This window comes from Rhinopithecus bieti, unplaced genomic scaffold (genome assembly GCF_001698545.2).
Source record: "Rhinopithecus bieti isolate Rb0 unplaced genomic scaffold, ASM169854v2 scaffold_3615, whole genome shotgun sequence".
In the NCBI taxonomy this organism is placed as follows: Eukaryota; Metazoa; Chordata; class Mammalia; order Primates; family Cercopithecidae; genus Rhinopithecus; species Rhinopithecus bieti.
Window position 1 is genome coordinate 841,642 of NW_016804369.1, and position 24,039 is coordinate 865,680.

A 24,039-nucleotide genomic window follows, 5' to 3' on the forward strand; every position below is an offset into this window, starting at 1 on the left:
ACCCCTACCTATGACGGCTCCAAACACATGATCTCAACCCTCAAGAACAACTCTGCAGTGTCAGAACCCTCCGACTTGCCTACTGCCCTCATTGCGTGCAAGGAAAACATGGGTGCACAGAGTACAGGAGTTAATGTGGATCCTGTCTGGGCCCAAGGATCAAGGAAGACCCTGTGGAGGATGTGGCCTGGGAGCTGAGCTCTAACAAGACAATTCTGAGATGCTTTTTGTCTTTCCATCAGAATCACGTTTGAGAAAAAGCTCAGAATGTGATATCGAATTGCATTCCTAAAGAGCAATGGCACATTTGATTCTTCACGTTTGTTTAAGAGCTCTGTGGTCTTCTCCAGGATCTTTGGGGCTGGGTTTGGCAGATGCGTCTGTGTGTATCCTTATGCCATGGTGAGCGCCACGTAACACCATCAGCACCGGGTCGCTGTAGGGCTGGAGTTCTCCTTTGATTATTTTCAAGGATAATACAGACATTGTCTGTCCCGACCATGTCTCCTGATTAAGTTTTATGTGAAGTCTCAGATCCATTCTAATAACTAAAACTTAGTGGTCATAGCTGAGACCCAAAGCAAAATGAGAAGCTGGTCAAGAGACCCACCTGGGAGGGCATGTTCTTAAAATCCCACAGGAGAGCACAGTCATTCACCTCCATATCCTGCACTTACAACAACATTAGCCACAAGCATAATATCCAAACAGCCACTACCCAAGAGAAAGAAAAAGGTTTGTTTTATTTTAAAATGAAGAGGACTTGTTACAATGTTTTAAAGGACTAGCTGCTAAGGCATTCAAAAATTGATAAAGTATATATATCAGTGCCATTACCCCTGAACACTGGTGTAAACTTGAAACACTTGTTTTAGCCAAAACTCAGGAGGCAGTTAGGACAGAAGGACGTTGAAGAACTTTGAGAAACGGAGATCTTTCTCCTTGGAAAGCTGTGTCCCTACAAACGGGACTCCAACTTTTCCAAGACATGCAAACACCAGGCTGGGTGCAGTGGCTCATGCCCCTAATCCCAGCATTTTGGGAGGCACAGGCGGGTGGGTTGCTTGAGGCCAGGAGTTCGAGACCAGCCTGGGCAACATGGCAAAACCCCATCTCTACTAAAATATAAAAATTAGCCGGGCATGATGGTGCACACCTGCAATCCCAGCTATTTGGCTGAGGCTTGAGAATCCATTGAACCCGGGAGGCGGAGGTTGCGGTAAGCTGAGATCACATCACTGCGCTCCAGCCCGGGCGACAAAGCGAGACTCTGTCTCCAAAAAAAAGAAAGAAAAGAAGAGCAAACACCACTCTCCAGATTCAGACACTAATGTGGTTACAGATAAGCACTTAATAGATTAATGCTAATGCACCTTTAATGACCTTTTCCCTCAGAATTTGCCTCCCTAAAAACAAAAACATATTTACTTACAACATAGTAAGGCATGATTTCCTGAACTGAAAAAACAATGTAATAAATCTCATAAAAACCTATAACTGGATTAAGAAACTAAAAACTTTCATGACCCTAGACATTAGGGGAAAAAAGGCACAATACTGAAGAAAACTTCAATAAAAAAATACAAAATACTGAAAAAAATGTGCTTCTAAAACGTAGCTTTCAATGCAAACACTTGACCTCATCTCATCCCAGAGCTTTCCTGGAGATGAAATTGCACAGCACACAAAGAATGGAGAGGCCACCAGCTCCAGCCCAAGCGGACCTGAAATCTTTAACAACAGCACGAAATTACCACAATTGCACTCACTTTCAGCATTAGTTTTGAAGACAGTTGTGCTGTGTGTGAATAGTTTAATATTTGGAGATTTTATGCCTTTTTGGTCTTGGATATAATTAGAGGGAGATGAGGGATTTCCATTATGGAAAAGATAATGGATTTGACTACATACAAATTAAACAAACAGACAGAAGTCTGTGCAAGCCAAAAAAGTCTGACCAGCAAAGTTAATCGGCAAATGGTAAACTAGTAAGAGTACCTGCAGTATGTCAATGGAAAGGTTAGGATCACTAATATATAGAAATAGACAGGTGGTTACCGGTGTCTGCGGAGGAGGGAGGAGGAATTTGTGTTTAGTAGCTTTAGAGTTTCAGTGTTAAAAGATGAAAAAGTTCTGGAGATCTGTTGCTCAGCAATGAGAAAATACTTAACATTACTAAACTATACACTTAAAATGGTTAAGATGGTAGCTTGAATGTTATATGATTTCTACCATAATAAAAAAAAGATTTTAACAAAGCTATAAGAAGAAATTGAATTCCCAATGAGAAAAGAAAATGGGCAAAAACCAAATGCTTAATAGGAAATAAAATGTCATCTAAGAAGGGCAAATTAAAGCAACACTGAGATGTACTTTTTGCTGAATAAATTGTCTGTTTTCTAAACTTTAATATTTCATGTTAGAGGAAGTTGCAGGAAAATGGGTATCATTACACATAGCAGGCGGAATTTTAAATTGGTTAAGCTTTCTGAAAGGCAGTTTGGCAAACATTATAGAAAAAGTAATACAATATTGCATATCCCTTGATTTGAATTTATTTCTAAAAGTTTACCTGAAGGGGTTCATTAAAATGTGTGCAAAGATTTTGTACAAAATATAGACCATAGGTTATTTTATAACAAAAAGCCCTTCATTCTTTTTTTTTTTGAGACAGAGTCTCACTCTGTCTCCCAGGCTGGAGCGCAGTGGGGTGATCTCGGCTCACTGCAAGCTCCGCCTCCCGGGTTCCCGCCATTCTCCTGCCTCAGCCTCCCCAGCAACTGGGACTACAGGCGCCCGTCACCACACCTGGCTAATTTTTTTGTACTTTTAGCAGAGATGGGGTTTCACCATGTTAGTCAGGATGGTCTTGATCCTGACCTCGTGATCCGCCCGCCCCGTGATCCACTCCTCCCAAAGTGCTGGTATTGCAGGCGTGAGCCACCGCGCCTGGCCAAAAGCTCTTAAATTTTAAGCTTGTGTGGTAGCGTCGTGGAGATATACCGGGAATTTTTGTTTGGGCCTAAAGCTAGGAGACATCTTTTATTCATGTGTTTTCTTCACACCTGTATGCAGTGCATCCGGAAGTCTCGTCTTCTAAGGTGGATGCTGCTGCTCCACTGCTATTATCTCATCCAGGACAGCGCCAGACATTTCCCCAGGTGCACTCCCTTCTCCCACTGCTGCATGCTTGCAGCAGGGCATCTGGCTCCTGGAATAGCTCACTCGCTCCAGGCTCCCTTGCAGCTAGATGTCAGCACTTGGTGGAGCTCCTAGGCTGATGGAGTAGGAACAGAGGTAGGGTGCTCCAGAAGGAGAGAAGCACACTCTCCCCTTTTCCACTTATAAAATATATTATAAAAATTTATAGGCCAGGTATGGTGGCTCATGCCTGTAATTCCAGCACTTTGGGAAACCAAGGCAGGTGGATCACCTTAGGTCAGGAGTTCAAGACCAGCCTGGCTAACATGGTGAAACCCCATCTCTACTAAAAACACAAAAATTAGCTGGGCATGTTGGCAGGTACCTGTAATCCCAGCTACTCAGGAGGCTGAGGCAGGAGAATCACTTGAACCTGGGGGGCAGAAGTTGCAGTGAGCTGAGATTGCACCACTGCACTCCAGCCTGGGCGACAGAGTGAAACTCTGTCTCACAAAAAAAGAAAAATAAATAATAAACAAAATTTTTAAAGTAATACAATATACGATATTGTATTACCTTTTAAATAATATTTGCCAAACTGACTTCCAGAAAGCTTAACAAATATAAAATTCCACCTGCTTTGTGTAATGATTCCCATTTTCCTGCAACTTCATCAACATGAAATGTGAAAATTTAGAAAATAGCTGTAACGTGGGTATGGTTGTCATTAGTTTGGAGTAAGAGTGATTAGGTCAATGTCTTTGGGGTTACTCAAAGCAACAGGATGGAAAGAGGCCACACCCTGACCTGCCGGAGCCACCTTATGAGTCCCAGGCTGCTGAAATTTACACAGGATGTCAAGAGCCAAGTAAACATCAAGCTCTGTAGGTCGGCATTATAAGGTCTTTTTTTTTTTTTCTTCCAGAAGCCAGAATACAGTCCCCTAATGCTCTCTTACCCTCTTGAATTCATTCTCCATGTACAGCCACACTGATCTTCTGAAAACATAAGTCAGTCCATGTGGCTCCCCTGCAGACCCCTCACAGGGGCTTCCCACTGCATGCAACAATCCAACTCCTCATGCTGGCTTCCAAGTTCCCCGGAGACTAAACTCAACTCACTCACTGCCCGCGGTCCAGGCAGGCTGGCTTTCCTCCTTTTCTCTTCTGTGTCAGGGATGTGTGACATTAATCAATCAATCAATCAATCAATGGATGCATGGATCTAACATTTCTTTCACATATCTCTCAATAAAGATAGAATGAACAAAAGCAAAGTAATTTAATAATGGCAACCACATTCCTTGCATGACAACACTCTTTTACCAACCAAGTCAAGGTTAAAATAAGGCACCTTGCTCTGGGAAGAGTCAGAACACTCCCAGTACAAAAGGTTGATCAGACAGGACTCTGGCTCGCCACTTAGTTCCAGAGGAAGCCGCACAGAGCCCGTTGCTAACAACTCAGCCCACCATATTTCATTTTGTTTTGTTTTGAGATGAAGTCTCCGTCTGTCACTCAGGCTGGCTCTGTCACCTCCACCTCCCGGGTTCAAGCCTTTCTCCTTGCTATTCCCTCAACGTTCAAGCATTGCTATTCCCTGTGACAGAACCACTAAGAGTCCAAAGCAAAGGGCACGACCGTCTCACACAAAATAATAACGAGGAATGCTCAGTGCCTCTCAAATAAAAGAGTAAGAGCCCTTGTCAACTACAGTCACCCAAACACCTTTACATTTCCTAATGAACAACAAACACAGTAACCAGTTTAGTGTCACCAGGCAGCTGTCCAGTTGCCTTGGATTGAAGAACTGATTTCTGGTGTTCTTTCAGCATATCATAAGAACACTGGTCAATATTTTCTGATTGGTGGTCTGGGGGACCAGGCAGGTGTTTGACAAATGTCTCAGCACATTTCACTCCCATACTTGAGCTACATGAACTCCACAGCTGTGTGGGTTCGAGATACACAGGTGTCTACATCATAAGCTACAAACACATCTATCAAGTCATCAATAATTTTCACACAATAGCAGACCCAAATCTAACACCTGGAAGTTATTTTCTAAATAATATGTTAAGAAAATTGTTTTATAGATAGATAGATAGATAGATAGATAGATAGATAGATAGATACACACACACACACACACACACACACACACACACACACAACAATTGTCTATTGGCAGTCAACTTTGTGGTTTCATTTCTCACTGTCCGGGTTCTTGGGTCCTCCACTTTTCCCCACCCAGCCTGGGTCACCGTACGGCGCCTTCCCCTCCCCCGAGTTCAGTCCTAACAGCCCAAGGAGGGGCTTGCTTACCATAGCAAGTGGCACAACTCCAATCAAGTCCTTTGGGCTCACATAGATCTTCGACACTCCCAAGTCAGATGTGATCTCTCCAGGGTACTCGACCTGCCACGTGACCAGCTGTGTGGCTGGCAGGTCACCGGGCTCTTCCACCTCCACGTCGATCTGCATGACCTCGTAGGAGGCGCCATCCGCACTGGAGAGAAGACACAGAGGAGAACAGCTTTCAGGGACTGATGAGGCATAGCATGCTTGGCAGAGAGTGGGCAGCCCTTGGCCATTTCTCTATGTACCTCCACATGAAATCAAGTGCACACATCTCTGCAAAGAGCATTCAGAGATGCCATTCCAAAATGAACAAAGGAGCTTTAATATGCTCTGCAGCGTTTGCCTGGTCTTAGATACTATCACTCCAGGTTCCAAAGTCCTTCTGTCTGTGGGCTGCTCAGCTGCCCCAGAGCGGGTATTTGTGGATAATTACAGGAAATAGTGATTGCATTTCTTAAACGCTTCCTTTCCCATTCTCCATTTAGGAGAACACGTTTCCTCACTCTCACAAATGTCTATGCAACTTCTATTGGATTTTCCAAAGCCACAGCCAGATTGAGTTGGGTGCACAGAATTTTAAGGATGTCTGAGGGTGACACGGTTCTGTTATCTGGCAGTGGTAAGACAGAATTGCAGAGAAACAGGCAAGGTGTGCACAACAAAGCAGGGTCAAGGGGGTCGCTGTGATGAGCATGGAGAAGTCGCCAGATACTACATGGAGATGGGAGTCATTGAGACAAAGACTGGTTGCTAGACACTCAATTTTCCTATAAGCATACATCTAGAAACAAATCCACCTAGGACTTTCTGGATTATTTTTACAGCTATTTAAGTAATTAATTAGCTGGCTGCCTCATCATAGTGATTTTTGGTATAATATCTGCTCTTCTATGTGACAGGCAGAAAAATGTAGATTTAGTGCCTGCCTTTGCCTGAGAGGAAATGAACAGGGTGTAGGTGAGAATGAACAGAGGAACCCGCTGAGAGAGGTGCATTTTAAAGCCTCAGTGGACAAACAACGTCTACCTGTCAGATCTATTTCTAAAAGATTTGAATTTAAACCTTTGAGAAATGATCATTGAACTCTGACATTTAGGAGAATAAGGTTTGTTCTTTTATATGTGACAAAGCTGTTGACATTTTTTATCACACCGCCAGACTCACCCAAGTTTATCAGTAAGAAGCTCAGAGATAAATGGTGGGGCTTCCAGGGAGCCTTGTTCTCAATGGGAGGGATGAGATGGAAAACTAGAATATCAGGGGAGATTCTAATGAACAGAGAAGGAGGGAGAGAGAGAAAGGAGGAGGGAGGGAGAAATGGAAGGAGAGAGAGAAGTAGAAAGAAAGGAAAGATGAAAACGATCACTTGAGGTCAGGAGTTTGAGATCAGCTTGGCCAACAGGGCAAAACTCTATCTCTACTAATAATAACAAAATTAGCCGGGTGTGGTGGCATGTGCCTACAATCTCAGCTACTCGGGAGGCTGAGGCATGAGAATTGCTTGAACTTGGGAGGCAGAGGTTGTGATGAGCTGGGATCATACCACGGCACTCCAGCCTGGGCGACAGAATGAAAATAGGTCTAAAAAAAAAAAAAAAAAAAGAAAGAAACAATAAGAAAAGAAAAAGAAAGATAGAAGAAGACGAAGGGGAGGGGGAAAAGAAAGAGGAGAGGAAGCGGGGGGGCAGAGAAATGAGATGAGAAGAACTGCCAAAAGAAAGAATCCCAATTGTGGAGATCAGCCTTCCGCTTAAGCAGCCATCTCTTCCATGGAACGGGATAGCTGCAATGGGCTATGAGTAATGATGGGGAAAAGATGACGGCTGGTTTTTGAATCCTACAAAATGCACTCCTTGCCTCCTGAAAGAAAGTTGTTTAACTCTTTGAGAAGCAGCTGGTGTGATAAAAATTGTCAACAAATTCCCTAGGCCATGGTGGGCTTTTTTTTCCCACACCTTTCTTTTCATAAGAAAAGGAGGCCGGGCGCGGTGGCTCAAGCCTGTAATCCCAGCACTTTGGGAGGCCGAGACAGGCGGATCACGACGTCAGGAGATCGAGACCATCCTGGCTAACACCGTGAAACCCCGTCTCTACTAAAAAATACAAAAAACTAGCCGGGCGAGGTGGCGGTGCCTGTAGTCCCAGCTACTTGGGAGGCTGAGGCAGGAGAATGGTGTAAACCCGGGAGGTGGAGCTTGCAGTGAGCTGAGATGGCGCCGCTCACTCCAGCCCGGGCGACAGAGCGAGACTCCCTCTCAAAAAAAAAAAAAGAAAGAAAAGGATGCCACCGTCTCTTTGAAGCCTGACTGGCATTTCTACTCACAGCTAGAGGGAACTCGGAATTCATATGCTAGAATGCATCTTTGTTTTTGTATTTGAACTTGATAAGAATTTTGGTATGACTTTCCTGTTGATGAAATGGGATAATCTCCATCTTGTCTGTGTTGGGCCTCGCCTTCTGTTTTTAATCACGAGAAAAGGAATTTATAGAACAGAATTAGCATTACTTGTGTTTGAGCCGTGTGAACACCTGCATGAGTGTAGTTCATTGTACACAATAACTGCTTATATGTCCACATCACATTCTACCCCTATTTCCTTCCAGGTTCCTTGACCTCAAATAAAAATCGACAAACCTTGCCTGCACTGGAATACTGGGCGCCTCCCGCCCCACAGCCCCATACTTCTGTTTTTAGAGTTTGTTTTATCAGAAAAACCTTATAAATCTCTTCATATATGTAAGTTCTTGCCATCCTAGAAGACCCACCTATAATACCATTCAATAAATATAAGGTAATAAGTGCTCCATTTACTTCATCTAATTTTACTCTTCCTATAACCTTACATGATTGTTCTATAAATTTAGATTTTCCCTTCTTCTTTAGATCCTTTTCCTGGCCAAGATGTAAAAGCAACAATGTCTTTTTTCAGCCAACTGCCCTCTCTAAGAAGTGGTGATGAAAATATTCTAAGTTGAGAATTCTTAACCCAGGACTATACCAACGTTCAGGAAGGTTGTACCTTGAACTTGTGGGGAAAACGCTGCATGTGTGTGATTTTGTGGAAAGACTCCTTAGCTTGCGTGAGTTCCCCAATAGTTCATCTATGGTAGGGCTGTGGCCCAAGTTCTTGAGTTCCCCAATAGTTCATCTACAGTAGGGTTGTGGACCGGGTTTCTGAGTTCCCCAATAGTTCATCTACAGTAGGGTTGTGGACCGAGTTCCCGACAATTTCCTTTATAAATGCTGCACACGGTGATCTCGTTGGAATATCTCATCACGTGTATCTTAGTGCAACAGTGGGGATTTGAATTTTAATGCCCTTTTGTAAATATTTAGCACTGAACAGCTTTCCAAACTCTTGCATAGTAGGCAATATTTATCACTTCTTCACGTTTTACTCTGAAGACAAGGACTGTGCCCTTGCAGTTTGTGTGTCTGACAGATGGTACATATCCCGAAAACAATGGTCATGTTTATCTTGTTGCATTTTGTGCTTATAATAGAATGCAATTCCTGATATTCATCAGAAGGGAATCTGATGTATTATAGGAGATAAATACAGTCAGTCAAAGAGAAGTTTATAAAATATATCTGGTTAAAGCAGTGATTTTTCCACCTCCCATGCATTCAAATTGCCTGGGAACTTTACAAATAAAGCAATGTCCAGGCATCATCCTTAGAGATTTCTCATTGTTCCTGAGTGGAGCCAGGGTCAAAGGTGTTTGAACCAGAGCAATTCCATCTTGAGTGAGGGCTGGAAAATGAGGCTGGGGCTTGCTGAGCTGCATTCCCAGAAAGTTAGGCATTCCTAGCATCTAGATGCTTACGGTTAAGGGAACAAATTAATGTTAACTAAACAGACCCAGACTTGGGAGTGTCCAGATATCCCAATATCTGGAGAAAAAAGACATTCCTAATTTTGCTTTACAGAAAATAATGTTGCTGGGCGTGGTGGCTCATTCCTGTAATCCCAGCACTTAGGGGAGTCTGAGGCGGGTGGATCACTTGAGGTCAGGAGTTCAAGATCAGCCTGGCCAACATGGTGGAGCCTCACCTCTAAGAAAAAAAAAAAAAACTAGCCGGGCATGGTGGCATGTGCCTGTAATCCCACCTACTGGGGAGGCTGAGGCAGGAGAATTGCTTGAACCCAGGAGGCAGAGGTTGCAGTGAACTGAGATCGTGCCACTGCACTCCAGCCTGGGTGACAGCAAGACCCTGTCTCAAAGAAATAAAGATAATAATATTGATTCTTATAAAACATAGTAATTAAGAAAATTAATCCTTTATCACAAACCCTTGTAGCAGAGCACATTTCTCCATATACACAAACATTGTACCCAGGGTGGACACCTTCCTCCTCTTACTTCCGGAATGTCCTACGCTGTCTATGGAGTAGCTGTCCTTTCGCCACTTTACTTTCTTAATAAGCTTGCTTTTGCTTTGCACTTTGGACTTGCCCTGAATTCTTTCTTGCACGAGATCCAAGAACCCTCTCTTGGGGTCTGGATCAGAACCCCTTTCCTGTAACATATTTCTGGTGACCACAGATGGGACTAGAGTGCAGAAACCCTGACCCAATGACCACCTTTGGGTAAATGTTGGGGTCCTGTAACATATTTCTGGCAAACCCCAAACGGATGATACTGAAGAGACCCCCGACCCAAAGGAAAATCATCTGCATGCACCAATTGGCTAACTTTGGGCAAGTGGGGTGCATATACCTGGGTACAGAATGGGATTGGGTTAGAGGCCCAACTTAGGGGAGTCAGAGTCTCTCCTAAGACAGAGTGGGTTAGAGGCCACTCTTAATAAAAGGCAAGGATGCTTGACCAACCTTGGGTTAGAGGCCTGATCTTGGGTTAGGGCCCGATTTAGTTGCTTCTAAGATTTAGGGGGTTAGAGGCTCCTCTCAGTAAAGTCCCTCTCGGCTAAAAGCAGGTTTGGCACCGCAGGCTCTTCATATTAACCTGCCTTTTTCTATTGCTGCATGGATCAATTTCTTGGTTGCTGTCTCTGTTTCACTGTCATTTTCAGGAGACTTTATTTCAAGGGTCTTAGGGATTTTAACTTAGTCTTTTCCTATGTGCCTCCCGATTTCCAACTGTCTGCCTGCAAAACATTAGGAGCAAAAGCATTGATGGCTCTGTCTCNATCAGGTAGATGTGGTTGTGTTTTGTTGTCACTATATTGAGAGTTGGTATTTGACAGCTATGAGCAGTAAGATCAGGTAGATGTGGTTGTGTTTTGTTGTCACTATATTGAGAGTTGGTATTTGACAGCTATGAGCAGTAAGATCAGGTAGATGTGGTTGTGTTTTGTTGTCACTATATTGAGAGTTGGTATTTGACAGCTATGAGCAGTAAGATCAGGTAGATGTGGTTGTGTTTTGTTGTCACTATATTGAGAGTTGGTATTTGACAGCTATGAGCAGTAAGATCAGGTAGATGTGGTTGTGTTTTGTTGTCACTATATTGAGAGTTGGTATTTGACAGCTATGAGCAGTAAGATCAGGTAGATGTGGTTGTGTTTTGTTGTCACTATATTGAGAGTTGGTATTTGACAGCTATGAGCAGTAAGATCAGGTAGATGTGGTTGTGTTTTGTTGTCACTATATTGAGAGTTGGTATTTGACAGCTATGAGCAGTAAGATCAGGTAGATGTGGTTGTGTTTTGTTGTCACTATATTGAGAGTTGGTATTTGACAGCTATGAGCAGTAAGATCAGGTAGATGTGGTTGTGTTTTGTTGTCACTATATTGAGAGTTGGTATTTGACAGCTATGAGCAGTAAGATCAGGTAGATGTGGTTGTGTTTTGTTGTCACTATATTGAGAGTTGGTATTTGACAGCTATGAGCAGTAAGATCAGGTAGATGTGGTTGTGTTTTGTTGTCACTATATTGAGAGTTGGTATTTGACAGCTATGAGCAGTAAGATCAGGTAGATGTGGTTGTGTTTTGTTGTCACTATATTGAGAGTTGGTATTTGACAGCTATGAGCAGTAAGATCAGGTAGATGTGGTTGTGTTTTGTTGTCACTATATTGAGAGTTGGTATTTGACAGCTATGAGCAGTAAGATCAGGTAGATGTGGTTGTGTTTTGTTGTCACTATATTGAGAGTTGGTATTTGACAGCTATGAGCAGTAAGATCAGGTAGATGTGGTTGTGTTTTGTTGTCACTATATTGAGAGTTGGTATTTGACAGCTATGAGCAGTAAGATCAGGTAGATGTGGTTGTGTTTTGTTGTCACTATATTGAGAGTTGGTATTTGACAGCTATGAGCAGTAAGATCAGGTAGATGTGGTTGTGTTTTGTTGTCACTATATTGAGAGTTGGTATTTGACAGCTATGAGCAGTAAGATCAGGTAGATGTGGTTGTGTTTTGTTGTCACTATATTGAGAGTTGGTATTTGACAGCTATGAGCAGTAAGATCAGGTAGATGTGGTTGTGTTTTGTTGTCACTATATTGAGAGTTGGTATTTGACAGCTATGAGCAGTAAGATCAGGTAGATGTGGTTGTGTTTTGTTGTCACTATATTGAGAGTTGGTATTTGACAGCTATGAGCAGTAAGATCAGGTAGATGTGGTTGTGTTTTGTTGTCACTATATTGAGAGTTGGTATTTGACAGCTATGAGCAGTAAGATCAGGTAGATGTGGTTGTGTTTTGTTGTCACTATATTGAGAGTTGGTATTTGACAGCTATGAGCAGTAAGATCAGGTAGATGTGGTTGTGTTTTGTTGTCACTATATTGAGAGTTGGTATTTGACAGCTATGAGCAGTAAGATCAGGTAGATGTGGTTGTGTTTTGTTGTCACTATATTGAGAGTTGGTATTTGACAGCTATGAGCAGTAAGATCAGGTAGATGTGGTTGTGTTTTGTTGTCACTATATTGAGAGTTGGTATTTGACAGCTATGAGCAGTACGATCAGGTAGATGTGGTTGTGTTTTGTTGTCACTACACTGACTAGGTGTGATTGAGAAGCACAAGGTGTGATTGAGAAGCACAAGGTGTGATTGAGAAGCACAAGGTGTGATTGAGAAGCACAAGGATGGAATCAGGGGACTCTTCCCTTTACCATTTTGTTTCATTTTGCACACTAAAAAACTTCCTCTTTCCTTTCTTGGATTTGGGCAAACCAGCTTTGCTTGTCTGCTATTGCCCAGAATCTGCTTGCTCTGGTCCTTCTCATCTAAATCCTCTTCATTTCCTTTGCCTTATTTAACATTTTTGTCAAAGTCCGTGTGGTGGTTTATCTAAGATTCCTGGCTCAGTTCACTTATGTTATTTGGATAATGTGAATAAGAGAATCCAATTTTTGGCAGGGATCCCCTCATTAATGCAGCTGGCCTTCAAAACCTGTCTTATCCTTGTTAGTGGAACTCGGCCACCGGCAATACGATCTCACAGGTTTGGAACTTTTCTTTCAGCATCACCTGCTTCCTTCATGTGAACCACAGCATCGGTTCCAAAGAACTCACCACTGGGATATATTCTCGAACATTGGGACCAGTTTCAACCGAATGGGCTTGAGAACAGAAAACTGGTGTTTCTATGTAATACTGGTATTTGGCTTTGTTATTATTTGGAAAAGTAAGAGAAATGGCCTCCTACTGGAACTATGGCCTTCAATACTATACTTCAAATGAGTTTGTTTTGTAAGCGGGAGGGAAAGCGTGATGAAATATCCTATGTTCAAGCATTTTTGCTGCTCAGTCAGGATAAACCTCTGCAGCAGTTGTGTGCATGTTTGATGAGAGGAAAAGAAGAAAAAGAGCTAGACATGGTTCTGTTTATGTGATGGATTATATTTATTGATTTGCATATGTTGAACCAGCCTTGCATCCTAGGGATGAAGTCGACTTGATTGTGGTGGATAAGCTTTCTGATGTGCTGCTGCTGGATTCAGTTTGCCAGTATTTTATTGAGGATTTTCACATCAATGTTCATCAGGGATACTGGCTTGAAATTTTCTTTTTTTGTTGTGTTTCTGCCAGGTTTTGGTATCAGGACGATGCTGGCTTCATAAAATGAGTTGGGGAGGAGTCCCTCTTTTCTGCTGTTTGGAATAGTTTTAGGAGGAATGGTACCAGCTCCTCTTTGTACCTTTGGTAAAATTCGGCTGTGAATTTGTCTGGTCCTGGGCTTTTTTTGGTTGGTAGGCTATTAATTACTGCCTCAATTTCAGAACTTGTTATTGGTCTATTCAGGGATTCGACTTCTTCCTGGTTTAGTCTTGGTAGGATGCGTTTGTTTAGGAATTTATCCATTTCTTCTAGATTTGCTAGTTTATTATCCTAGAGGTGTTTGTAGTATTCTCTGATGGTAGTTTGTATTTCTGTGGGGTCCGTGGTGATATCCCCTTTATCATTTCTTATTTTGTCCATTTGATTCTTCTCTCTTTTCTACTTTATTAGTCTGACTAGCGGTCTCTATTTTGTTAATCTTTTCAAAAAACCAGCTCCTGGATTCACGGATTTTTTTGAAGGGATTTTCATGACTCTGTCTCCTTCAGTTCTGCTTTGATCTTACTTATTTCTTGTCTTCTGCTAGCTTTTGAATTTGTTTCTCTTGCTTCTCTAGCTCTTTTAATTGTGATGTTAGGGTGTCAATTTTAGATCTGAACATATCTCACAATAATAAGAGCTATTTTGAAAACCCATAGCCAGTATCATACTGAATGGGCACAAGCTGGAAGCACTCCTTTTGAAAACCGGCACAAGACAAGGATGCCCTCTCTCACCACTCCTATTCAACACAGTATTGGAAGTTCTGGCCAGGGCAATCAGGCAAGAGAAAGAAATAAAGGGTATTCAAATAGGAAGAGAGGAACTCAAATTGTCTCTTTGAAGATGACATGATTGTATATTTAGAAAACCCCATTGTCTCAGCCCAAAACTCCTTAAGCCGATAAGCAACTTCGGCAGTCTCAGGATAAAAAATCGATATGCAAGTATCACAAGCATTCCCATACACTAATAATGGACAAGCAGAGAACCAAGTCATGAATGAATTCCCAATCAAAATCGCTACAAAGAGAATACAATACCTAGGAATATAACTTATGAGGAACGTGAAGGACCTCTTCAGGGAGAACTGCAAACCACTGCTCAAGGAAATAAGAGAGGACACAGACAAATGGAAAACATTCCATGCTCATGGAGAGGAAGAATCAGTATCGTGAAAATGGCCATCCTGCCCAAAGCAATTTATAGATTCAATGCTATCTCCATCAAGCTACCATTGACTTTCTTCACAGAACTAGGAAAACTACTTTAAATTTCACATGGAACCAAAAAAGAGCCTGTATAGCCAAGACAATCCTAAGCAAAAGAACAAAGCTGGCGGCATCATGCTCTCTGACTTCAAACTATACTACAAGGGTACAGTAACCAAAACAGTGTGGTACTGGTACCAAAACAGATATATAGACTAATGGAACAGAACAGAGACCTCAGAAATAACACCACACATCGACAACCATCTGATCTTCAACACACCTGAAAAAACAGGCAATGGAGAAAGGATTCCCTATTTAATAGATGGTGCTGTGAAAACTGGCTAGCCATATGTGGAAAACAGAAACCAGACCCTTTCCTTTATACCTTATACAAAATTAACTCAAGATGGATTAAAGACTTAAACATAAAACCTAAAACCACAAAACACTAGAGGAAAACGTAGGCAATACCATTCAGGACATAGGCATAGGCAAAGACTTCATGACTAAAACACCGAAAGTAATGGCAAGAAAAGCCAAAATTGACAAATGAGATCTAATTAAACTAAAGAGCTTCTACACAACAAGAGAAAATATCATTAGAGTGAACAGGAAACCTACAGAATGGGAGAACATTTTGCAATCTATCCATCTGACAAAGGTCTAACATCCAAAATCTATAAGAAACTTAAACAAATTTACAAGAAACAAACAAACAAACCCATCAAAAGTGGGTGAAGGATATGAAGAGACACTTCTTAAAAGAAGACATTTATGTGGCCAACAAACATGAAAAAAAAGCTCATCATCACTGGTCATCAGAGAAATGCAAATCAAAACCACAGTGAGATACCATCTCACACCAGTGAGAATGTGATCATTAAAAGTCAGGAAACAACAGGTACTGGAGAGGATGTGAAGAAATAGGAATGCTTTTACACAGTTGGTGGGGTGTAAATTAGTTTACACTAGTTTAACCATAGTGGAAGACAGTGTGGTGATCCCTCAAGGATCTAGAACCAGAAATACCATTTGACCCAGCAATCCCATTACTGGGTATATACCCAAGGGATTATCAACCATTCTACTATAAAGACACATGCACACATATGTATACTGCAGTGCTATTCACAATAGCAAAGACCTGGAACCAACCCAAATGCTCATCAATGATAGACTGGATAAAGAAAATGTGGCACATATTCACCATGGAATACTGTGCAGCCATAAAAGCAAATGAGTTCATGTCCTTTGTGGGGACATGGATGAAGCNAGCTATGAGCAGTACGATCAGGTAGATGTGGTTGTGTTTTGTTGTCACTACACTGACTAGGTGTGATTGAGAAGCACAAGGTGTGATTGAGAAGCACAAGGTGTGATTGAGAAGCACAAGGTGTGATTGAGAAGCACAAGGATGGAATCAGGGGACTCTTCCCTTTACCATTTTGTTTCATTTTGCACACTAAAAAACTTCCTCTTTCCTTTCTTGGATTTGGGCAAACCAGCTTTGCTTGTCTGCTATTGCCCAGAATCTGCTTGCTCTGGTCCTTCTCATCTAAATCCTCTTCATTTCCTTTGCCTTATTTAACATTTTGTCAAAGTCCGTGTGGTGGTTTATCTAAGATTCCTGGCTCAGTTCACTTATGTTATTTGGATAATGTGAATAAGAGAATCCAATTTTGGCAGGGATCCCCTCATTAATGCAGCTGGCCTTCAAAACCTGTCTTATCCTTGTTAGTGGAACTCGGCCACCGGCAATACGATCTCACAGGTTTGGAACTTTTCTTTCAGCATCACCTGCTTCCTTCATGTGAACCACAGCATCGGTTCCAAAGAACTCACCACTGGGATATATTCTCGAACATTGGGACCAGTTTCAACCGAATGGGCTTGAGAACAGAAAACTGGTGTTTCTATGTAATACTGGTATTTGGCTTTGTTATTATTTGGAAAAGTAAGAGAAATGGCCTCCTACTGGAACTATGGCCTTCAATACTATACTTCAAATGAGTTTGTTTTGTAAGCGGGAGGGAAAGCGTGATGAAATATCCTATGTTCAAGCATTTTGCTGCTCAGTCAGGATAAACCTCTGCAGCAGTTGTGTGCATGTTTGATGAGAGGAAAAGAAGAAAAGAGCTAGACATGGTTCTGTTTATGTGATGGATTATATTTATTGATTTGCATATGTTGAACCAGCCTTGCATCCTAGGGATGAAGTCGACTTGATTGTGGTGGATAAGCTTTCTGATGTGCTGCTGCTGGATTCAGTTTGCCAGTATTTTATTGAGGATTTTCACATCAATGTTCATCAGGGATACTGGCTTGAAATTTTCTTTTTTTGTTGTGTTTCTGCCAGGTTTTGGTATCAGGACGATGCTGGCTTCATAAAATGAGTTGGGGAGGAGTCCCTCTTTTTCTGCTGTTTGGAATAGTTTTAGGAGGAATGGTACCAGCTCCTCTTTGTACCTTTGGTAAAATTCGGCTGTGAATTTGTCTGGTCCTGGGCTTTTTTTGGTTGGTAGGCTATTAATTACTGCCTCAATTTCAGAACTTGTTATTGGTCTATTCAGGGATTCGACTTCTTCCTGGTTTAGTCTTGGTAGGATGCGTTTGTTTAGGAATTTATCCATTTCTTCTAGATTTGCTAGTTTATTATCCTAGAGGTGTTTGTAGTATTCTCTGATGGTAGTTTGTATTTCTGTGGGGTCCGTGGTGATATCCCCTTTATCATTTCTTATTTTGTCCATTTGATTCTTCTCTCTTTTCTACTTTATTAGTCTGACTAGCGGTCTCTATTTTGTTAATCTTTTCAAAAAACCAGCTCCTGGATTCACGGATTTTTTTGAAGGGATTTTCATGACTCTGTCTCCTTCAGTTCTGCTTTGATCTTACTTATTTCTTGTCTTCTGCTAGCTTTTGAATTTGTTTCTCTTGCTTCTCTAGCTCTTTTAATTGTGATGTTAGGGTGTCAATTTTAGATCTGAACATATCTCACAATAATAAGAGCTATTTTTGAAAAACCCATAGCCAGTATCATACTGAATGGGCACAAGCTGGAAGCACTCCTTTTGAAAACCGGCACAAGACAAGGATGCCCTCTCTCACCACTCCTATTCAACACAGTATTGGAAGTTCTGGCCAGGGCAATCAGGCAAGAGAAAGAAATAAAGGGTATTCAAATAGGAAGAGAGGAACTCAAATTGTCTCTTTGAAGATGACATGATTGTATATTTAGAAAACCCCATTGTCTCAGCCCAAAAACTCCTTAAGCCGATAAGCAACTTCGGCAGTCTCAGGATAAAAAATCGATATGCAAGTATCACAAGCATTCCCATACACTAATAATGGACAAGCAGAGAACCAAGTCATGAATGAATTCCCAATCAAAATCGCTACAAAGAGAATACAATACCTAGGAATATAACTTATGAGGAACGTGAAGGACCTCTTCAGGGAGAACTGCAAACCACTGCTCAAGGAAATAAGAGAGGACACAGACAAATGGAAAAACATTCCATGCTCATGGAGAGGAAGAATCAGTATCGTGAAAATGGCCATCCTGCCCAAAGCAATTTATAGATTCAATGCTATCTCCATCAAGCTACCATTGACTTTCTTCACAGAACTAGGAAAAACTACTTTAAATTTCACATGGAACCAAAAAAGAGCCTGTATAGCCAAGACAATCCTAAGCAAAAAGAACAAAGCTGGCGGCATCATGCTCTCTGACTTCAAACTATACTACAAGGGTACAGTAACCAAAACAGTGTGGTACTGGTACCAAAACAGATATATAGACTAATGGAACAGAACAGAGACCTCAGAAATAACACCACACATCGACAACCATCTGATCTTCAACACACCTGAAAAAACAGGCAATGGAGAAAGGATTCCCTATTTAATAGATGGTGCTGTGAAAACTGGCTAGCCATATGTGGAAAACAGAAACCAGACCCTTTCCTTTATACCTTATACAAAAATTAACTCAAGATGGATTAAAGACTTAAACATAAAACCTAAAACCACAAAAACACTAGAGGAAAACGTAGGCAATACCATTCAGGACATAGGCATAGGCAAAGACTTCATGACTAAAACACCGAAAGTAATGGCAAGAAAAGCCAAAATTGACAAATGAGATCTAATTAAACTAAAGAGCTTCTACACAACAAGAGAAAATATCATTAGAGTGAACAGGAAACCTACAGAATGGGAGAACATTTTTGCAATCTATCCATCTGACAAAGGTCTAACATCCAAAATCTATAAGAAACTTAAACAAATTTACAAGAAACAAACAAACAAACCCATCAAAAAGTGGGTGAAGGATATGAAGAGACACTTCTTAAAAGAAGACATTTATGTGGCCAACAAACATGAAAAAAAAGCTCATCATCACTGGTCATCAGAGAAATGCAAATCAAAACCACAGTGAGATACCATCTCACACCAGTGAGAATGTGATCATTAAAAAGTCAGGAAACAACAGGTACTGGAGAGGATGTGAAGAAATAGGAATGCTTTTACACAGTTGGTGGGGGTGTAAATTAGTTTACACTAGTTTAACCATAGTGGAAGACAGTGTGGTGATCCCTCAAGGATCTAGAACCAGAAATACCATTTGACCCAGCAATCCCATTACTGGGTATATACCCAAGGGATTATCAACCATTCTACTATAAAGACACATGCACACATATGTATACTGCAGTGCTATTCACAATAGCAAAGACCTGGAACCAACCCAAATGCTCATCAATGATAGACTGGATAAAGAAAATGTGGCACATATTCACCATGGAATACTGTGCAGCCATAAAAGCAAATGAGTTCATGTCCTTTGTGGGGACATGGATGAAGCTGGAAACCATCATTCTCAGCAAATTAACACAGGAACAGAAAACCAGACACCACATGTTCTCACTCACAAGTGGGAGTTGAACGATGAGATCACATGGACACAGGAAGGGGAGCATCACATGCCAGGGCCTGTCGGTGGGTGGACGGCAAGGGGAGAGATATAATTAGGAGAAATACCTAATGCATGTGGGGCTTAAAACCTAGATGACGGGTTGATGGGTGCAGCAAACCACCATGGCAAATGTGTATCTGTGTAACAAACCTGCACGTTCTGTACATGTACCTCAGAACTTAAACTAAAATAAAATAAAGAAAAGAAAACTGGTCATTGGAAGAGGGATTGCCCAGCATCCCAGAAAGAGCCACTGGTATCCGAACTGATGATGACTGAAATAGCCAGGCAATCCTGAGTGACGGGTCCGAGACCTTCCGCCACAGCTCCCATTGGACAACTCGCTATATCCCCGGAGGTGTCTCGGGTAACCCTTGATGCGGCAGGTAAGAATACTAACTTCCTTCTGGGATGCTTACTCTGTTTTCATCCATTACAGGGGGCCTCTGTCACCCCAAAAACTGTACGGTCAAGGGGATAGATGGACAAGTCCATGGATGCCATTTTACTTATCCTTTAAGCTGCTCTTCGGGGACTTTGGTTTTCTCCTGAATGCCCCACCCTTTGTTGGGCAAGGATTTGTTAACTCAGCTGCGAACAGTAGTGTCTCTTTGAAATGATAAAGCAGACAGAAATGGCTCCTTCTCCTTTCCTGTGAATAAATACCAGGCTTTGTTGCTAGACGCTCCTGACAGAACACTGAAAGTATGCCAGACTTTGCATCCAGCTACCTGTTTGCCTGAACCCACAGGCACCCTAGGTCATTCTCGTATTCAAGTGATGGAGCAAGTTTACTCTAGCCATCCGTATTTAGAAGATGAGCCTCTAGATAATCCCGAGGTAGAATGGTTTACAGATGGAAGTAGCTCTGTGCACCAGGGAAGGATAACAAACTGTTAACACCAGCTGCGAATCAGTGGAAAAGAGTTAAGCATTTGCATGGCTCTACTCACTGGGGAAGAGGTTCCCTGTTTCAATTAACGTCTCACCTTTTTATAGGAAAAGGCTTACTTAAAACAGTAAAGCAGGTAACTCGGGCCTGTGAACTACGTGTCAGGAATAATCCAAATAACCAAGCTTCACCTCCTGCTCTAGTAAGGCCTGCTCAGCATAGAGGAGCACACCCTGGCAAAGACGGGCAAGTAGGTTATTTCCGATGCTCCCATGGAAAGAGTTTAAATATTTATTAGTATTCAATGACACATTGACCAGTTGGATTGAGGCTTTTCCTATCCGGTCTGAAAAGGCAATTGAGGTTTCTAACCTCTTGCTAAAGGAAAGAATGCCTAGATCTGGGCTGCCTGAGAGCTTACACAGCGATAATGGCCCACCTTCCACAGCCACAATTACCCAAAACCTATCTTCAGCCCTAGGAATTCAGTACCGCCTTCACTTGGCGTGGAGGCCACAGTCTTCAGGGAAAGTAGAAAGAGCTAATCCAACTCTAAAAAGGACTGTTGCTAAACTATGCCAAGAAACATCAGAAACCTGGCTGTCTTTATTACCTGTAGTCTTATTACGGGTTTGAGGGGCCCCTAAGGGAAATCTGCACCTCAGCCCCTTTGAAACAATGAATGGAAGACCTTTCTTAACTATAGGCCTCCTAATAGACATAGATACTTTCAGGCTACAGAATTCTGTGATCAACTTAGAACAAGTGCAAAACACACTCCTTGAATATGGAAATCAAAGACTTCCCTTCCGCAGCTAAGGAAGAGAATCTTGTTCCAACCCACCTGGGAAATTGGGTCCTATTAAATACTTGGAAGGAAGGATCCCCAGATCAACTTTCTCCCAAAATGGAAGGAACCCTATCAAGTTTTCTATAGTACCCCCAACTGTAGTTAAACTTCTGGGAATAGATAGTTGGGTCCACTTATCTCGAATTAAACCTTTCTCTTATGAAGTCCCACAGGCCAACGGAACACAAGACACTGATCCCGTTTATTCCCGTGAGACAATCAGTGACCTCGGACTCCTGTTCAGAAGACATGAAAGGGATGGGTAACATAAAGACATGGATTGGTATTCTGCTTTCCGGTATAAGTTGGAATCACGCAGAGAGTGACTTATTTACTGAGTGGGCCCAGACTTTCGCCTCTCTGCATAACCAGACAAACTACTGGGTATGTGGAGAATTGCCACTTTCCTCCACGTCCAGTAGCCCTGGCATATTCAACCAACCAACCCAAGTTTATGGGGATTTTATTATGACTGGGAAACTGAACATCATAAACATAATCCCTCTTTTCCCATGTATCATAGTCACATGGGCCTTAGCCCCTTCCCCTCCTATGAAAAGATAAGAAGGCACCATTTTAATTTAATTAGAAAACAGCTAAACTCCACCCCAGCTTTAGGTTATGCTACACATGATGAATTTGGGTGAATGACAGCTGTTCCAGTGCAGGTATCAGGCAAGCTCCTGTATGTTGTGAAAGTCATAATAATAGTCACCACCAGACTGAAACCCATGATATAGGATGGCTGTCACCTCAATAATGTAATCAGACCCTTCTAACAGACCAGATGTGGATGGGATGGCAAGATAATTTGCCAAAAATGAGTGACTACCCTTCTCCTCGGGGACGGTTATGGGCTTGTGGAACACATGGCTGGCCATACTTACCTTATAACTGAACTGGAAGATGTACATGAGGTCGTGCTTATCTCCCAGGATACATCCTCACCAGATTGGACTCTCTCCCATCTAACTGGGAAATTGTAAAAGCTCACCATAGGTGACAAAAATGGGCATCTTCATGGTTCTATCCGATGGCTATATTTTCCCCACTGGCAGGTACAATCAGTATCCAGTTACAAGTTAAAGCCTTAGCCAAGCACACTGCTGCAGCTTTCAATCATACACGCCCTGGCCGTATCCTCCTAACTGAGCAAACTTCTCAGATTAGGCAGGAAGCCTTACAAAACCCTATGGCTTTGGACATTTTAATAGGGGCCCAAGAGTGAACTTGTGCTGTGATCACAACCAAATGTTGTGTGTATGTTCCAGACTATTCACATAAGATTACCCAGGCTATCAAAGCTTTAGACATTACATCTCTGTCACTGAGGCACTATCAGTCAACCCTACCTCAGTTGGGTTCCAACAACTGCCCAGTTCTTGGAATGCCTTCCTGTTTCATTTACTTAGAATGACTTTCCTCATTTTGCTTTGCTGTTGTGGAATATATTGCAGTTGTGCTCTTTGTGTGGGAATGCAAGCCAAGCTCACTCAACACTTTCTTAAATTGGACACTTATTAACCTTCCAGATATCACCTTTTGTTGGAACTGAAGAGTTGTGAACAACCCTCACCATACCAATGCTCTCTTTTTTCACCTTTTGTTGGAACTTGGAGTAACAAACCTCACCATACCAGTGCTCTCTGACTGGGCTTCTCTCTACCCTGAATGCAAGAGACCCTAATAGTTAGGCAGGAATACCATCACCCCTATTCAGCCTGAAGAAGTTAAAGACGGATCTTCATCCCTCGCAACCCTTCGGATTAAGGGTCCTGTTGTAAAGGCAGGGGGCAGATACGTCAGAGGCGTTAGAATCAGAGCGACTCCATCTTGAGTGAGCGCTGGAAAGTGAGGCTGGGACTTGCCGGGCTGCATTCCCAGAAAGTTAGGCATTCCCTCTAGATGTTTATGGGTAAGGGAACAATTAATAATGTTTACTAAACAGATCCAGACTTGGAGGGTCCTGATATCCCAATATCTTGAGAGCAAAGGCATTCCTAATTTTACTTAAAGATAATAATATTGATTCTTGGAAAATACAGTAATTAAGAAAATTAATGCTTTATCACAAACCCTTGTAGCAGAACACATCTCCCCACATACACAAGCACCGTACCTAGGGTGGACGCCTTCCTCCTCTTACTTTCAGGAACATCCTACTCCGTCTATGGAATAGCTGCCCTTTCACCACTTTACTTTTTTTTTTTAGCATCAGAGTGAACAGGCAACGTGCTGTGAATGGGAGAAAATTTTTGCAATCTATGTGTCTGACAAAGGTCTAATATCCAGAATCTACAAGGAACTTAAACAAATTTACAAGAAAAAAAACAAACAACTCCATCAAAAAATAGGCAAAGGATATGAACAGACCCTTCTCAAAAGAAGACATTTATGTGGTCAACAAACATATGAAAAAAAGCTCATCATCACTGATCATTAGTGAAATGCAAACGAAAACCACAATGAGATACCATCTCATGCCAGTCAGAATGGCAATTATTAAAAAGTCAGGAAACAATAGATGCTGGCGAGACTGTGGAGAAATAGGAATGGTTTTACACTGTTGGTAGGAGTGTAAATTAGTTCAGCCATTGTG

The 24,039-nt window shown here is 41.9% G+C and overlaps 1 protein-coding gene across 7 annotated transcripts in view; it reads right to left on the minus strand.

Annotated features, from left to right (window-relative positions):
* The window catches only part of TMEM132D (transmembrane protein 132D), an 865,119-nt gene that overhangs the window by 273,254 nt on the left and 567,826 nt on the right, over window positions 1–24,039 (minus strand). For all 7 annotated transcript variants that reach the window (XM_017867541.1, XM_017867544.1, XM_017867542.1 and 4 more), the window contains one exon: window positions 5,466–5,649. In XM_017867541.1, coding sequence (XP_017723030.1) covers window positions 5,466–5,649 — 184 coding nt within the window. The remainder of the gene's footprint in view (window positions 1–5,465; window positions 5,650–24,039) is intronic.